Source organism: Bos indicus, chromosome 5, assembly GCF_029378745.1.
Source record: "Bos indicus isolate NIAB-ARS_2022 breed Sahiwal x Tharparkar chromosome 5, NIAB-ARS_B.indTharparkar_mat_pri_1.0, whole genome shotgun sequence".
In the NCBI taxonomy this organism is placed as follows: Eukaryota; Metazoa; Chordata; class Mammalia; order Artiodactyla; family Bovidae; genus Bos; species Bos indicus.
The window spans coordinates 31,446,838-31,465,301 of record NC_091764.1 but is presented as its reverse complement, the minus strand read 5'-3'; the positions used below and the strand labels follow the sequence as shown (position 1 = coordinate 31,465,301).

The window sequence follows — 18,464 nt, the reverse complement described above, 5'->3', positions numbered from 1 at the left end:
ACCACAAAAGCCAAAGCAATCTTGAGAATAAAAGAACCAAACTGGAGGTTTCACATGCCCCAATTTTAAACTATGTTATGAAGCTACAATAATCAAAACAGCACAGTACTGACAGAAAAACAGATACACAGATCACTGGCATAGAACTGACAGCCCAGAAATAAACCTAAACACATAAAGGTCAGTTACTCTATGACAAAGGAGCAAAGAACAAACAATAGAGAAAAGATAGTCTCTTCTATCATCAGCAATACATGATGTTGGAGAAGCAGGACAGTTCACATGCAAAAAAGAAATTCATTATATGCTTGGATTACTATCTATATATTACTATCATCATATTTACATAATTCATTATATACTTTGAATATAGAATTCTATAAACTTAAGATTCAATTATTTTCACTTTGTATGTCTTAAATATACAAAAATTTTATTTGTCAATTATACATTAATAGATCTGGCAGGGGCAGGACTAAGTAAGGTCCTAAAAATAATCAAGATGTACATCTTAAATCTATATAATTTTTGCCAATTGTATTTCAATAAACCTGTTAAAGAATAAACTTTAACATGATTCATGTTAAACAGAATATCACTTTTTAAATAAAAACAGGATATTACTCTGAAAAAAAAGATACTGTAAATTCAAGGCCCAATAATATTCCTAGCATGGAGTTAACTCCTCTCAGTCACTATAATGGACAAGTCTATGGTTAAAATGAAAAAAATTTAAGTATTCACTAACATATGATCTGGAGCTCAGTAATATGTCACAGCTCAGTTTACTGAAGAATTTTGAAAGCTCATTTTCAGCTATGTGTAGCCATTAGGAAAATGTTCCATCAGATGGAAATTTGTTTAAAAGTCCTATTCTTGTACTCTGCTTTTTCAACCCTCACAATTCTAATAAAACACTCTTTTTGGCTTTAAATAATTGCCTTAATCCAGACACTTCAAATACTTCCCTGGAGAGAATCCCCTATGCGTCTTACTAAGTTTAATTTTCCAGTTACGTGGAAACTGTGTAGTTACTGAGTCCAGAGCTAGGCTTCAGGCTGGGACTTCAGGAAATACAGGGCAGTGCCCGCACTTCCCCGAGTACCCAACATAACCCATGGCTATCTAAGTAAAATGGCTTTCTGATTGGTTCCATTAAAGAATGCTTTCTTTAAGTGATGATCTTAGATGAGTACTCAGAATCACAGAAGAAATGAAGAGAAGGTACATTGCTCCACCTGAGATCATGTGAGAAGTTTTAATGAAATATTTGTCTGTTGTTCAGAATTAGAGCTTCTTTAGAGAAACTGTCCTCACCTTTGCCTACATTACAGAATGACACCACCCTAAATTAAGGTTTTTGGGAGAACAGTCCTGATTGTATGATTTATATACTGCTTCTAACAAGAGAACTATTCTAATGCCCAGAACTCTCTAAGAGCTGTCTGATATACCAAACATCAAACTCCTTTGAGAGGAGGTCAGTTTTGAGGAGACTTTACCTATGATGCTCAGCAATGATGGGAAAGGCAGAAAAGTCAGAAGAGTCATCTCCAGAAAAACAAAAAGTATGGTAATTCTTCCCTGATTCTCTGAGGATACCTTTATCTTTTTCCTGGAATATCTGTGTGTAGGGTTTTTCAACTATTTTTTAAATATTTATTATTCTTATTTGTGTATTTATTTGGCAGCACTGGATCTTAGTTGCAGTATGTGAACTCTCAGTTGCAGGATGTGAGATCTAGTTCCCTGACTAGGGATTGAACCTTAGCCCCCTGCATTGAGAGCATGGAGTCTTAGCCAATGGATCACCAGGGAGATTCCTGTGTGTAAGTTTTAAATCTGCTGTCTATCCCTTCGCACATCTCTACCTCCTCACATTTCATTACCTATTCCACTTGTTCTAGAGCCAAGGATCCTGTTCCTTCATCCCTCTTCCCTGACTAGAGATGAAAATATCTTGGCTCTTGACATCATCTCCAGCCCTGGGAAGGGCTTTCAGTTCAGTTCAATTTAGTTCAGTCACTCAGTAGCGTCCGGCTCTTTGTGACCCCATGGACTGCAGCACGCCAGGCCTCCCTGTCCATCACCAACTCCCGGAGTTTACCCAAACTCATGTCCACTGAGTCGGTAATACCATCCAACCATCTCATCCTCTGTCATCCCCTTCTCCTCCTGCCTTCAATCTTTCCCAGCTTAGACATCTTTATTCCCCCAAATGTTGCATTAGTCTATCAAACCTGCACAAATCAACAGAATGACCTCTATCCTCTCTGCATAACATTGAGTACAGGGACATCTTACAGCCTGGCCTAAATCTTCTTATACTTCATAATCACAAAACATTGCAGAGAGAAATCAGAATATTACAGACAGATTGTAGGCTGTTGAAGGAACTTATTCCCCTGCTTTTTCTGACTCTAGTTTGATAAACTGCAGTAAATATTTCTGTTCCTTAAACCTTCAGATCTGGTTACCAGTGAGTAGGTATGAATAGTTCAGAGGAGTACTATTCCCAAGGAGGAAACAGAGCTGAGAATAATTCAATTGGGTCATGTTGACCTTTGGTTCTCTCCTTCCTGTACTGATATCCTTTTCCCAGTTCAGATTCCTGGGTCTGAAAGTTGCCCTGGGATCCCTCAGGCCATCTTGGAGGCTGACCTACTACACACACTTCACTCATTTGTTCATTCCAGAAATATCTTTAAATAGTGTGGGTTAGACCTTTCTAGGACAATTCTGTAATCCTCCTTTCATATCTTTTACCATTTGCTGAGATCAACCACCATTTCATTCACTTTAATTGTGCCTGTTCTCATCCATGTATAAATCTCACATCAGTCTCTCATACAAAAGGATGAAACAAAGACAATGTTTTTTGTTCCAAGTAGTAATTAAAGATTATATTTATTTCCTGATATCCTGACCTAGAATGAGCTGCAAGGCTTTGCTTTGGGTCATTCAAAAAAATTTATCCCATCAGTTTAAGGTGTTACTTAGGAGGGGATGGGAGGGCTCCTTTCTCTGTGATACCTTCTAAATCACTTGATACAGTGGTTGATGTCTTCCTGCACACTAAATGTGGACATCGGATAAGAGAGAAAAATCTGTCCAGAAATACTATGCTAAAGAAATAGAAATGATTCTGGAAATATTCTCAATCAACAAGAGACCCTGAGCTTGCCACTGCGGTGGTAAGACACTGTGGTCTGGTCTCCTTGTGAGTGAAAGTGGAGACTGAAGCAATTTGGGGGATGGCTTGAAAATATCCAGATCATTGAGATATACATGAAAATATCTAAGTTTTATGAAGAATAAATCCTTTTTATCATTTTACTTTGCTTTGAGTAGATTTTATATAAAAAGTTTTCTATCAACAATGTTTACAAATGTATCCATGCAGGATCCTCAAACATAATTTCTCCAGCTGTTTCTGCCTCACAATCACTGGAACTAAGCCAATATCCCACAGGCACACAACGGTAAACACGACCCTGTTTTCCAGGACAAAGGTAACCTACACGTCGGTCTAAGATGGGCCTAAGCTTTGACTGATGAGTTTGTTAATGGGATCATAGCTGAAGCATCTCTTGGTGAGTTAACATGGGGTCATAGATTATTGGCAGGATCAGAAATAGGTGCTCAATGAAAAAGCAATATAAATTTTTTGTAAGTTCAGAAAGCTACATAGGGTTATATTGTGAGCTGACAAGCAAAAGCAGAAACCTGCTAAATCATGTTTTAAAACCTAGGACTCCTAAGAAAACTTCATACAGAACGGTGCTTTACTACATAGCCCTACAAATGCAGGTTCAAAATTATTTGGATTCAGGTGAGCATCATCATTCACATAATCTACTACCATTCTGGTCTTCTTGGATAAACCCTTACACCTAGCACAAGTGGATTCAAGAAGCAGTTAAAGGAAAACCACACACATACTTCTTTTCTGACCTCATAGGAAATAAAAACATAAATTGCCCACAACACAAATGCAAGTACCTTGTTGCAGTGATGGTTAAAGTACTTGTTGCTTCTATAAAAATGAGAGATTATCAGAGGATGTTGCAGAAGATGACATATTCTTCAGATAAACACAGACTGCATGGATAGGCAGTATGGCAACTCTGATGGATAATATTCCCAATACTTCTGCCAGGGATCAGTATTACAGGTGATTGGTAGTATTAGGATGGCTTTCCCTGGTAGCTCAGCTTGTAAAGAATCTGCCTGCAATGCAGGAGAACCTGGTTTGATTCCTTGGTGGGGAAGATCTGCTGGAGAAGGGATAGGCTATCCAATCCAGTATTCTTGGGCTTCCCTGGTGGCTCCAGGGAAGCCACCTGCAATGTGGGAGATCTGGGTTTGATCCCAGGGTTGGGAAGATCCCATAGAGAAGGGAGAGCTACCAACTCCAGTATTCTGGCCTAGAGAATTCCATGGACTGTATAGTCTATGGGGTTGCAAAGAGTCAGACACAACTGAGGTGGTATTAGGGGCATAGAGTAAAAGGATGGGATTGTGCTTGGAATATTCAAGAGGTCATATCTGAAGTATGCATGAGAGGTCATATGGAGGTTTTCAAATAATGTGATAGGTATAATGAAGCTAACACAAAATGTGTGAAGATGAAGCTAGAAATAATTAATTTGTGATTTCTATTAAGATGTGGTCCATTTTCTCAATGAGCTCATAGCCGTAAGGGGAAATCTGAGAAAACATATTTAACATTAATGAGAAAAAAGTCAGAATTCAGACTATGACATAAGGCCACTGAAAACAAGGAGTCAGTGATTTAAATAGAAGGTTGTGAGTTTAGAAGAGGGAGCTGTCAGGAGAGACTATAAGAAAAAGACAGGATTTAAGGTCAGTTAAGAATTTGGATCCACAGATTAAAATGGAGAACATCTGAATGGAGAATAATAGAAGCACAGAAACAAATACACTTTTCTGATATCAAAAGTAGTCAATTTGTTCAGAAATTAATAATTAAAAAAAAAAAAAAAAAAAACCTTGATTTGAATCCACTAAAGCCTTGTGGCTACAAGACCCATTCATTAAATGTCTGAATAGATGAAGGAAAAAAAAAAAAAAAAGTAGTCAATTTGGTTTAAAAGTAGGTTAAAGATGTATAAGAAAGAACTCTGAATACCGGAACAGGAAAAATGGCCTAAGTACCTATGGATCAAGCCTAACCTGGTAGATTAGAAAAAGCAATGGTTTTAGAAAAAGCAATGGTTTTTTCTTGTTGTCAACATGGCATTACAAAAGCTCCCTGAATATCACATTTTTCAACAGTAAAATGGATATCATCAGCTGCCATAAATAAATCACAAAATCACTTTGAGAAAAAAACTGAGATAGTGATTGAGATACTCTGTACACACAAAGTTAATGGAAATTTAATGAGCTGCTTAGGAAGTTAGAAGTCACTGGATGATTATGACCTAAAACATAAAGATATGGAAAGGAGACAAGTTTAAAACAACTGCTGCAAATCCATACTATAATGGTTCTTAAGACCAAAAGATTATAAGGCTCTCTAAACAGGAAAAACCCAGGTGGAAACTCACTACCATGAATGTACAAGGAAGCCAGTTACATTTATTTTTCCAATTAAATCCCTATAAAAAAGGAATGAGATGCTCTGTTAAGTATGTGAAGACGGCAATCCAAGAATACGATTGACAAAATAGAATAAAACTTCTTGCTGAGGTACAGTGAAGGATATACTGAGTGTCTCAACACAGCACCCAAACAGCACAGGGGGAAATGTGTAAGCAGAAAGGCTGATGCTGTGAAGGAAACAGGAACAATCATAGGCGATCTCACCTCTCCTTTATTTTATTACAGGAAAATAATCTCAACAAATGGCCTTGAGGAACCACAGCACCATCACCCAGTTTATTCTCATTGGGCTGTCTGACGACACCCACATCCAAGCTCTGCTCTTCGTATTATTCCTGGGAATTTACCTCCAGACACTACTGGGGAACCTGACAATGATATTAGTGATCAGGACTGACTCCCACCTCCACACGCCCATGTACTACTTCTTGAGTAATCTATCATTCCTAGACCTCTGCTTCTCTTCTGTCACTGTGCCCAAGCTCCTGAAGGACCTCCTGTCTGAGAAGAAGACCATCTCAGTAGAGGGCTGTCTAGCCCAGGTCTTCTTTGTGTTTCTTACTGCGGGAAATGAAGCCTGTCTGCTCTCAGTCATGGCCTACGACCGTTATGCCGCCATCTGCCACCCCTTGCTCTATAACCAGGTGATGAGCAACCAGCTCTGCAAGGGGCTGGTGTGGGGCTCCTGGGGCCTGGCCTCTCTCAATGCAGTCATCATTGTGCTCTTGGCTATTAACCTGGACTTCTGTGATGCTCAAACTATCCACCACTACACCTGTGAGCTGCCCTCCCTCTTCCCTCTGTCTTGCTCTGATATCTCCATCAATATCAGTATCTTGTCCTTCTCCACTATATTCCTTGGGCTTGGAAACTTCTTCCCAATCTTCTTCTCCTATGTTCGTATTATATTCCACATTCTGAGCATCAGCTCCACCACAGGCAGAAGCAAAGCCTTCTCTACCTGTTCCTCCCACCTCATCGCAGTGATCCTGTTCTTTGGCTCAGGTATGCTGCGCTATCTCATGCCTCCCTCTGGTTTCTCCCTGGATTTGCTTTCTTCCTTACAATACAGTGTGATCACACCCATGCTGAATCCCCTTATCTACAGCCTAAGGAACAATGAAGTAAAGACAGCTGTGAAAAGGACATTGGGAAAATATCCGCAATATTTTAGGCATTGAAGTAAGTTACATTTACTCATCAAAACTGCAAAGATTGAGCTTTCTCTTATGTTGTCTCTTCCTTCTCGAGGTCGTTGCTCTCGCTCAGTCGTGTCCATCTCTTTTAGAACTCATGTCTCCCGTGTCTCCTGCACTGCCGGCAGATTCTTTACCACTGAGTCATTGGGGAAGCCCCCTGTCTGCCTCAACACAGAGTCAAATAGGGTACACAAAAGATCCTAGAGCTTGCCTGAGCACCATATCTTGTTATTGAAAAGTAGAGGCAAATATTTTAAACTTCCATTTGAAAAGTCTATGCTCTATTGATTGGGAAAGAATATGAAAGCATTCTTCCACAAGCACACTAAAAAGACAAGAAATTAATTAGGGTGAAAAGTTAACACACATAGGTGGCTTGATTTCTCAAAAAAAAAAAAAAATAGAATAAAATTTACCAAAAAATCAATCTGAAATGCTTAATAATGAAAGATTCAAAAGAGACTTTATATTTCATTTAAAAATATTTAACTTTAATCAAGAGCCCACCAGAAGGTTTGTGATCAAATCAGATTGGAGGAATTACAGCTAAAGTAATTAGCAATAAAAGAATAATTACCATATTACTTAATAAGACCATGTAATTTCCCCCTACTATAGCTAGATGAGGATAGATATAAGATTTAAATTTTGTTTGAGGAAAGATCTACAAGATCTACAAATATTGGCAATGATGAAATTTTCTATCTGGAAAATCTAAGAATTCCATTAGAAATGAAAACTTATTAGTATTCAAGACTTAAATGATGCAAAAATCTTAATATATTGATACAAAAATAGTTTCTATACACCAAAATCTAGTGAACAGACAAAAAATATGTTAACATAGAAAATTATTCATTGCTGTTACAACATCAACATAAAATCCCAGGATTAAACTTAACAATGAACCCTTAAAACTATATGAACAAAACAGCAAAAATGAACTGCTATTAAAGATACTTAATGTAAGATTTCTTTATAAAGTGTGTTTTCATCTTCAAATGACAAATATGTGATGAACATTAACATAAACCATAAGAATATTTATGGCAAAACCAATACAATATTGTAAAGTAATTAGCATCCAATTAAAATAAATAAATTTATATGAAAAAAATTATTGCAAAAATTCATGATGAACAAAAAATAAAATTTTTAAACAAACAACAAAAAAAGAATATTTATCACTGAATTATCAATAGCTATTGGGTTCCCTGGTGGCTCAGATGGTAAAGAATCTGCCTGCAGTGCAGGAGACCCAGGTTTGATCCAGGTTGGGAAGATTCCCTGGAAGGGAATGTCTACCCACTTCAGTATTCTTGCCTGGAGAATTCCATGGACAGAGCGGCCTGGTAGGCCACAATCCACAGGGTTACAAAGAGTCAGACTTGACTGAGCAACTAACACTTTCACTTTCATGGAGATAGATGGTTCTAGAACTAAATAGAATCATCAGTGATTCAGGTTCCTTCCATCCATTTGCTTTGCTATCCTTATATATAAGGTTTCATCCTCAGCCTTGTCTGTGCCACTTCAGCACAACACAAAACAAAGCTAAAAGGAAGGGAAATATGAGTTTAGCGAGTTCTTAAGCTGTATATAAATGAAACCATTCTAAATAGTAAAAATCTAAAATACTCAAAGTCTTCAAGTCTTGATGAGGAAGTGGCAAAAATGAGCTCACAAACATTGATAGTGAGAATGTGAACTGGTTCAATCATTTAGGGGAAATCTGTGGTAAATCAAAACCACATATCTAAGATCTATTCATTATACTCCTACATATATATGAAAAGAAACGAGTTTAATTATCCAGAAAAGACATTATTAGAATGTTTGTGACAGTTTTATTCATTGTAACCAAAATATGTAATAAACCCAAACATCTACCACCTGCAGAATGAGTAAATAAACTTGTACATATAATATATTTATACAATGGAGTACTATATAGCAATTTAAAAAACTGGAAAACACAAATAGATGAAGTTCATGGATATTGTGTAACAGAAGCCAGACATGAAGAGTGCATATTTTATCATTTCATTTATATGACGTTAAAGGGGCTTCCCTGTTGACTCAGATGGTAAAGAATCTGCCTGCAATGCAAGAGACCTAAGGCTCAATTTCTGGGTTGGGGAGATCCCCTGGAGAAAGGAATGGCTACCCACTCCAGTATTCTTGCCTGGAAAGTCCCATGGACAGAGGAGCCTGGAAGGCTACAGTCCACAGGGTCGCAAAGAGTCGGACATGACTGAGCAGCTAACACTTTCACACGATGTTAAAGACTGACTGGAAAAGTAACATTAATACATTTATTAGTGGAATCAAGATAATGGCTATCAATGGGGAATGGATTGACTGGGAAGCAGCATGAGGGAGATTCCTAAACTGATGAAAGGTTCTGTATCTTGATCTGTGTTGAGGTGCATACATATATCAAAATCCATCAAGCTGTACCATTAAGATGAGTACACTTAATCATTTCTTTTAATACTGTCTCAAGAACACCTAACATGAGTTCTACCTTATAAAAAAAATTTTAGTGCAGAATACAGTAATGTTAACTACACCTTGTTAACTACACCTTCAATAAATAAGAAAATTAAACTACACCAAAAACATATTCCCAAGTATGATCTCTACTACTTGTGGAGGCGTATCACCATTGTCTCTCACACAATGGTAGGAAGATGTGTTTTTGAAGAAGGCAATGTTAAGTTTTACAACTTCTTAACAAAATTAATGAAGAACTATGTAACTAATTTGGACTGACAGATTACAACCAGGCCAAGTGTACATGTACATCACAATTTCAAGTATTGTATTTCAATGGGACAGCCCATTTATTGAACTCATTCTTCCCTTTTTCCTGACTGTTGCTCCCACTGTTTAGGAGGGCTTGTCTCTAAATTTTGCCGAACTGAACTGAGCCTATACTGCTGTATCAATGGATGCTTCATCCTTGTGTACTTGGGTAGGAGACCCAGAGGAAACTTCTAATAGCTATTTTACTGGATACTAAAGCATAAACAGCTTCTTCTCTGAGATCTGAAAGAAGCCCAGAACTGAATACATGAAAGACCTAAAGAGCCATTGCTGGAGTCAATGAGAAAGTGTTCTTCCTCACAAATCAGGACAGGTGCTAATGAATTAACAGACTCATAATAACATTGATACCCCTTCCATTAACACTTAGAAAACAAATTCTTAAATCTTGGTCATAAAATAGAGAATGCTGCTGCTGCTGCTAAATCGCTTCAGTCATGTCCGACTCTGTGCGACCACACAGACGACAGCCCATCAGGCTCCCCTGTCCCTGAGATTCTCCAGGCAAGAATGCTGGAGTGGGTTGCCATTTCCTTCTCCATAGTGCCTCTTAATTCAGTCATCATCTTGGGTTACCCTTTAATTTATGCTTTGGACTTCCCTGGCAGTCCAGTGGTTAAGAATTTGCACTTCCATTGCAGGGCACATGGTCGGGAAACTAAGATCCAGCATTCCATGCAGAGTGGTCAAAAAGTAAATAAATGAAAATAAATTTAATTTATTTAAAGACCTTTAAAACAGGTTGACACTTCATTTCCTGGTTCACTGGTGGAAAAATAAAAGGCCAGGTGAAGTCCCCAACCAGAATAGTCATATGACCTCCCGCTCTTAGAATGCTTCCTATCTCTGGCCTTCCAAAAATCTTGCCTGACACTGAAGAATCTGAAAATTCTATGTAAAAGGCGTAGCAAACCGCTAGGTGAGTTTGCAAGGTATTTCATGACAGACTGTGAAAAGAATTTTCTTTTTATTGGAGTAGAGTTGATTTACAAGGCTGTGCTAGTTTCAGGTGTACAGCAAAGTGAATCAGTTATACATATACACATACTCATTTTTTCAGGTTCTTTCCCCATTTAGGTCATTACAGAATACTGAGTATAGTTCCTGTGCTATACTACTGTATACTATTGTATGTTCCTTGTTAACTATCTATTTTATACATAGTAGCGTATAAGAGGCTGGCAGGCTACAGTCCACACAGTCACAGAAGAGTCAGACATGACTTAGCAAATAAAGAACAACAATATATGTTAATCCTAATCTCCTAAATTGTCACTTTCCCCCATATGTGAAAATACATCTGTGATCAAAGAATGAAGGTGCTCACAATACTGTAAACTAATTAGCCGCCAACTAAAATAATTAATTTAAAAAAAAAAAGAATGAAGGGGCTTAAGAGATACAGAGTCTAAAGTACTTCAAGCCACTTTTTGGCACTCTGCTCCGAGATATCTATACTAAATCTCATATCCGTGAGAGCAATCCAACAAAAAATTTAAGAGCCCTGTTAAGAAGGACTGCATTGCTTGTAGTAAGGATGAATGTGGGAGAGGAAATAAGCCAGGAAATCACAGTCCCAACCTTGGCCCAGGGATAATCATCTTTAATGTGATAATAGTGGTTTAGGGACAGAAATTAGTGAAATTTTCAGAAAGGTTAGGCTTTTCTACCTTAATTCTGATTTATTGGATTAGATTTATTCCACATTTAGGTGAATGAAATAAACAATACTTTAAATTAATTGACTTTCATATATTTTTCCATACACCCAGAAAGTATCCATCAACCCCCAAAAGGAAAAGAGTGAAAAGATAAGACAACATCACTAGCAATGGTGCAATTTCTCTTGCTCCAACACTACCCAGTATTTAGTCCAGTCATCAGTCTCATTCAAATTTATGTCGAACTGGACATGCAACAACAGACTGGTTCCAAATAGGAAAAGGAGTACGTCAAGGCTGTATATTGTCACCCTGCTTATTTAATTTACATGCAGAGTACATCATGAGAAACGCTGGACTGGAAGAAGCACAAGCTGGAATCAAGATTGCCAGGAGAAATATCAATAACCTCAGATACGCAATGACACCATTCTTATGGCAGAAAGTGAAGAGGAACTAAAAAGCCTCTTGATGAAAGTGAAAGAGGAGAGTGAAAAAGTCGGCTTAAAGCTCAACATTCAGAAAACGAAGATCATGGCATCTGGTCCCATTATTTCATGGGAAATAGATGGGGAAACAGTAGAAACAGTGTCAGACTATTTTGGGGGAGCTCCAAAATCACTGCAGATGGTGATTGCAGCCATGAAATTAAAAGACACTTACTGTATGTCTTCTTTGAAGAAATGTCTATTTAGTTCTTTGGCCCATTTTTTGATGAGGATGCATGTTGATATATGGCAAAACCCATACAATATTGTAAAGTAAAAAAATAATAATAATAATAATAAAATAAGAATGAAAAATAAATAAATAAAAGACGCTTACTCCTTGGAACGAAAGTTATGACAAACTTAGATAGCATATTAAAAAGCAGAGACATTACATTGCCAACAAAGGTCCATCTAGTCAAGGCTATGGTTTTTCCAGTGGTCATGCATAGATGTGAGAGTTGGACTGTGAAGAAAGCTGAGCACCGAAGAATTGATGCTTTTGAACTGTGGTGTTGGAGAAGACTCTTGAGAGTCCCTTGGACTGCAAGGAGATCCAACCAGTCCATTCTAAAGGAGATCAGTCCTGAGTGTTCTTTGGAAGGAATGATGCTAAAGCCAAAACTCCAATACTTTGGCCACCTCATGCAAAGAGTTGACTCGTTGGAAAGGACTCTGATGCTGGGAGGGATTGGGGGCAGGAGGAGACGGGGATGACAGAGGATGAGATGGCTGGATAGCATCACCGACTCGATGGACATGAGTTTGAGTGAACTCTGGGAGTTGGTGATGGACAGGGAGGCCTGGCTGCTGCAGTTCATGGGGTCACAAAGAGTCGGACACGACTGAGAGACTGAACTGAACTGAACAGAACTGAGAGGACACAAATAGAAAAAAGAAGAGGTGGGATTGAGCAGGAAAACACATATAGATGTCTTAGCACATCTAAAACCTGTCCATTCTCCCACCACTCTAAGGTGAGCTACTCTAAATTTCATTTGGTTTGGTTTGGTTTGGTTTCAGTATAGTTTAATTTGATTTGTGTTACTAAATTGTCAACCAAAATGAACTCCAGTTTCCAGCCTTCCCAGCATAAGTTAATCCATTCAAAGAATTTTGGAACTGAAAAACAGTCTGCAGAGGTAAATACATCCCTCCAAAAGTTTAGCATTCTTGTCTATAAGAAATGGCAAAATTGTAAAGAAAAACAGAAGAGAATAAAATATAAAAACAGAAGAGAAACAGGACTTCTCAATCAATTTTGTCAACAGGTTATAAAAAGCAAATGCTATCTATAGCAATTAGATATATGAAAGAAGTGAAAGTCATTGCATGAATAGCTAGGGAAATGAGCATTTATGTGATAAGCTTGATTGCTGTTATGATATTATAATAATTGATCTATCACCATCATGAATCTAGTGAGCAGATCAAGTGGCAATGAACACTGGAAAGCATTTGAGAGGATGTGTTGAAAAGTACTAACAGAACTGTGATATTTCCTTCCAACTTATGCTTTAATTCACTTATTCCCCTAAATCCACACCTCTTGCCCAAGCATAGAGAAAACAGAGAAAGACATAAAAATCTTTGGAATCTTAAGTTGAAAAGGTCAAAAACGTTTTAAAGAGAACACAACCAGGCATTCCCTTACTAAACAGGGAAGGAGAGAAAAGAGAAATTTCAGGAGAGTTAGTATTTAGAATTGGGCAATGGCACCCACTCCAGTACTCTTGCCTGGAAAATCCCATGGGCGGAGGAGCCTGGTAGGCTGCAGTCCATGGGGTCGCAAGAAGTCGGACATGACTGAGCAACTTTCACTTCCACTTTTCACTTTCATGCATTGGAGAAGGAAATGGCAACCCACTCCAGTGTTCTTGCCTGGAGAATCCCAGGGACAGGGGAGCCTGGTAGGCTGCTGTCCATGGGGTCGCACAGAGTTGGACACGACTGAAGCGACTTAGCAGCAGCAGCAGCAGTATTTAGAATATGGGTCTCTTGTCATTCCATCCTTGGACAATATTTGAGACATTTGTGTATACTAAATATTCCCCCTTCTTTAAGTTTGGAGATGTAAATGTGAAGGAGAACAGAGTCCTCCTTCTATGTGTAGATCAGAAAGATGTAAATCCCTTTGAGAATTAACTACAGAGATTTTTCTGGTCTTGTATAACAACCAAGGGGGCTTTCCTGGTGGCTCAGATGGTAAAGACTTGGCATATGATGCCAAAATACCAGGGTTTGAACCTGGGTCAGGAAGATCCCCGGGAGAAGGAAATGGCAACCCACTCCAGTATTCTTGCCTGAAGAATCCCTTGGACAAAGGAGTTATACTCCAACCAAGACCAGAAAAGGCTGTATGAATTATTAGATGTTGTTGCAGAAACTGGCTGTTAAGAAACCAAGCAACACTCAAGAGCATTGGAGAGCTCAGGTTTATTACACTGGTGGCCCAGAGGAGTCAACACTCCAAGCTCTGAGCCCCGACTGTTGGTGTACAGTTCCTTTATAGGATCCCAATTCCGGGTTTGCATTCTATATCTTCTATTGGATACTTGAGGCACACAGGATGGGGGTGGGGGGGTGGGGGGGGGAACTGCCTGACCTTTACACAGACAAGCATGGCTAAGCAAGATTACAGGGACTGGGTAATTGCAAGAAGCAGGGTGAGTGAGATAAGTTTAAGTTCCTAGCATTGTTGTAAGTTTCCATTTCCCCAAAACTATGTGATCTACATAATCATGCAAGGGGCAAACTGAGTTACAGAAGCAGAAAGCATTTATTAGACTCCATTTTGATTTTTATAGGTCCCTCCACAATGTAAGTGAGCAGGAGACATTCTCCTGACTTTCCTTGATCTTAGAATGCATGGGAAAGGACAGGGAGAATGGCTCCCTGTTAGAGGTTCAAGGCTATAAGCTTAATATGAGACAGCAAATGCCTGCAAAGTGTCCCATGAGGGGAATAAGATATAGTTGAATGAGAAGAATCAGAATGCCCAGTCTTGCCAGAAAATGAATGGGGAAGATTCACATCATGATAGGTTTCCCAGAGAGAAGGGTGGGGGAAATGCCTGAGGACAAGAAAGGATGACTTACTTGTGGAGTAGGAGAACAGCACAGGACAAAGATAAACACTGAGAAACAGATGCTACTCCTCAATAACATCACAGTCCGTGCCAGACCAGGAGCATAACACTGACCCCTGGAAAGAGACAAAAGGTGAAAATCATGAATTATAATAAGTTTTAAATTTTAAATGAGAAATTACTAAATGTCATTGCATTCATAATCAAATGACTCAACTAAGCTTCTGTATCACACCTAAATGACAGCTTGAAAGATAAATTATTGTCATACATAAAAAATAAAGTTATATAGTTCCACTCCTGAGGCTACAGATTAAAAAAAAATAACATACACAGCCCATCAGGCAAAGGTATGATGGTACTGATATTATGGAAAACATCTTGCATTTATAGCCAAGAAACAAAGATGATGAACTTTGTGGTGTGCATACAGATAACTGAAAATTATTTCAGTCACAGAAATAAAAGCCAAGACTTTTTCTGCTGATGAACCTCAAGAAGCACTTAAAAGATAATAAGACTCCCTGATTTAGAGTAGGAGAAAGGTGAGTATGCTGTCTTTGTCTCTGGGGATTAGGCAGCAGTCTTTTGCTTTAACCGAAACTCAGTGGTAACCCACTCCAGTATTCTTGCCTGGAGAATTCCATGGACAAAGGAGCCTGGCAGGCTATAATCCATGGGGTCCCAAAGAGTCAGACACGACTGAGTGACTGTCACTCACTCATGATCCTATGCTCTGATATTTTTATTTAAATGACTTTGAGCATGATGCTGAACCTTTCCTGCCTTGGTTTCCTAATCTATAAAATAGGTTGATGATATTACCTATTTATAGGGTGGTTATATTGATTAAAGTATACTCTTATACGTTAAAAGCTTAAAATAGTACTTGACCCATATTCCTGTGCTGTGCTTAGTCACTCAGTCATGTATGACTCTTTGCAACCCCATGGACTGTAGCCCACCAGGACCCTCTGTCCATTGAGATTCTCCAGGCAAGAAAACTGGAGTGGGTTGCAATTCCCTCCTCCAGGGGAATTTCCCTACCCAGGATTGAACCCAGGTCTTCCAAATTGCAGGTAGATTCTTTACTGTCTGAGCCACCAGGGAAGCCCATATTAATTGTTAATGATTATTGGCTATTTTTCAACTTCTTTAAAGAGTATTTGACCTTCCCCTTTACCCATGTTTACTAACTGTATTTAGACAGGTTTACTCTTCATCAAGTACTGACACTCACCTCCCTCTACTTTTAGAATTGGCATGATTTCCCAACTCCTACTGAATGGGACTTGGCCATTTGGGGTTGCTTTGACGAGTGAAATGTGAGTAGAACTGACAGTGTACCACTCTTAGAAAATTTAAGGGACTGTGCCTTTCAGTTTGCTTCCTAAATGCTTACCCTCTGCCACAAAAATAGCCACTGGGTAGCTACTGATGTTCATCCTGGGTACCAGAATGAGAGACACACAAAGCTGAACTGAATCTAATCCCAAATGAGCTCAGGCAAACCAGAACCAATCCAAGATGGATGCCATATTCATGAGCAAGAAATAAATACTTGTTTTAATTCATTGAGGGTTTGAGGTTATTTGCTACCAGGGTGAAATGTGATAAACCTAATATATATTCACCACCTAACCACAAGTCCTAAAGCAGTTCTAGCTTCAAAATAGCTTAAGTGCAAAATCCTATAGTCTTTTGCAACATTTATTATTCCAAAGCTCTCAGCTATATTTGACTATGGCCACTAGAAATGCTCTTCTGCCCATCCCTTAATGTTGGCATACTCTAAGATTCTGTTCATTGTTCATGGTTTACCTCATTCTACTCACTCTCGGTAGGAGTTCAGAGCCAATCTTGTGGTTTAATTTCCAGCCTAATGCCAAAGCATGCATCCCAGACTAGAATCCTTCCTAGAGTTTATGCCTTTATTCATTTGGATTCTTGATATCTCACTCTTTACATCCCATTGATGTTCCTGTATCAACAAGTTTAAATTATATTATTTTCCCCTTAAATTAATTTCTTGAATTTGGTATCTCAGTCATTAGTGATACTATCCATTCAGCTCCCAAGTTGGAAAACCTAGTAATCACCCTCCTCTTCTTTCTCCCTCACTTCCCATACCAACTACCACCAAGTCCTTCCAACTTTATCTACTAAATAGTTCTTGAAACTCTTCAATCCTCATTATCCTTACTCTAATCAAGAAAAAGTGGTCTCTTCACCAATATTTGCCATTGTTCATCCTTCTCTCTCTTTGGTACTGAGCTCAAAGTCTTCCTCTCAAATCTCAGTCCCTGACATAATAGGAAACATTAGCATTTATTAATAAGTCATATAATAACTTGAGCTCAAATTCTATAACATACAACTCTTTACTGTCCTTCAACTTGATTTCAGCTCTGTGCTTATATGCTGACCTCAAAATATGACCATCCATCTTATCTGAGTGGTCTCATCTCTTTAATCTTCAATCTCTGATTACAATTTTCTATCTTCCAGCCTCTCATATTTTTACTAACATTACAGATCTCTAAATATTTCAGTTCTTTAGCCCATTCCTTTCATCACCCTATCACTCATCAGAGCTTCATTTAATTTCTTTGTATCCTGAACCTATGGCAAATCATTTTAGCAACTCTTACGATTGTGCCTTCAATAGCTTTGCCAATTTATTCTTTCATTTCATTCACAAGTCCCATCCACCGTCCCCATTTCTGTATTCAGAACATTAACCTGTATGGAATTTGGATTCTGCTTCAAACATAGCCTGATTCTATGAATTATTCTTTCTCATAAACTTAACTAGGAGTCCAGCTGTAATAGCAAAGAACAAATCTAACTCCATGTTTGACCTGTTTCTTTAACTTTTGTGCTCTGATGCCTGTGCTTAGTCATACTGACTTGGCACCTTTTGTAAAAGAATGCTGCCTATAGCCTGAAACATACAGGAGAGCCCATTCTCAAGGCTCTGACCTTTAAAGGTATAACATTCTTTCATTTGAGGGAGGTGACATGTGAGCTTCAGGCCGGGACTCTTACAACTAGTCTCCTGTTTGCATTTTCTGAGACAGGAAATAGGTGGGCTCCATGTTAGGCATTTTAAGTAACAACAGAAAGAAGTAACAACTTCTTGTATCTTCTTATTGTAGAAGTAACAGAAACAGGGTAAAATAGCCAGGCTTTGTTTCTTGTGGATACTTTAACATTACCTTATGGCAAGGACAAGAGAGGGGTTAACCCCAGTTTGAGTAAAAGAACAAAAGGTCACATAATTCCCTTCCCTGAGCCAAAGGAGAACCTGCACATGCAAAAAAAGGCTCAGTTCAGTTCAGTCGCTCAGTCGTGTCTGACTCTTTGCAACCCCATGAATCGCAGCACACCAGGCCTCCCTATCCACCAACTCCCGGAGTTCACTCAGACTCATGTCCATCGAGTCAGTGATGCCATCCAGCCATCTCATCCTCTGTCGTCCCCTTCTCCTCCTGCCCCCAATCCCTCCCAGCATCAGAGTCTTTTCCAATGAGTCAACACTTCACACGAGGTGGCCAAAGTATTGGAGTTT

At 38.7% G+C, this 18,464-nt stretch overlaps 1 protein-coding gene across 1 annotated transcript; it reads left to right on the top strand.

Annotated features, from left to right (window-relative positions):
• Positions 1 to 5,870: 5,870 nt before the first annotated feature.
• On the top strand, positions 5,871 to 6,809 carry LOC109558365 (olfactory receptor 8S1-like). Its single transcript, XM_019959806.2, has one exon. It carries the CDS (start codon positions 5,871 to 5,873, stop codon positions 6,807 to 6,809), a length of 939 nt encoding a protein of 312 aa, XP_019815365.2.
• The last annotated feature ends 11,655 nt before the right edge of the window (positions 6,810 to 18,464 follow it).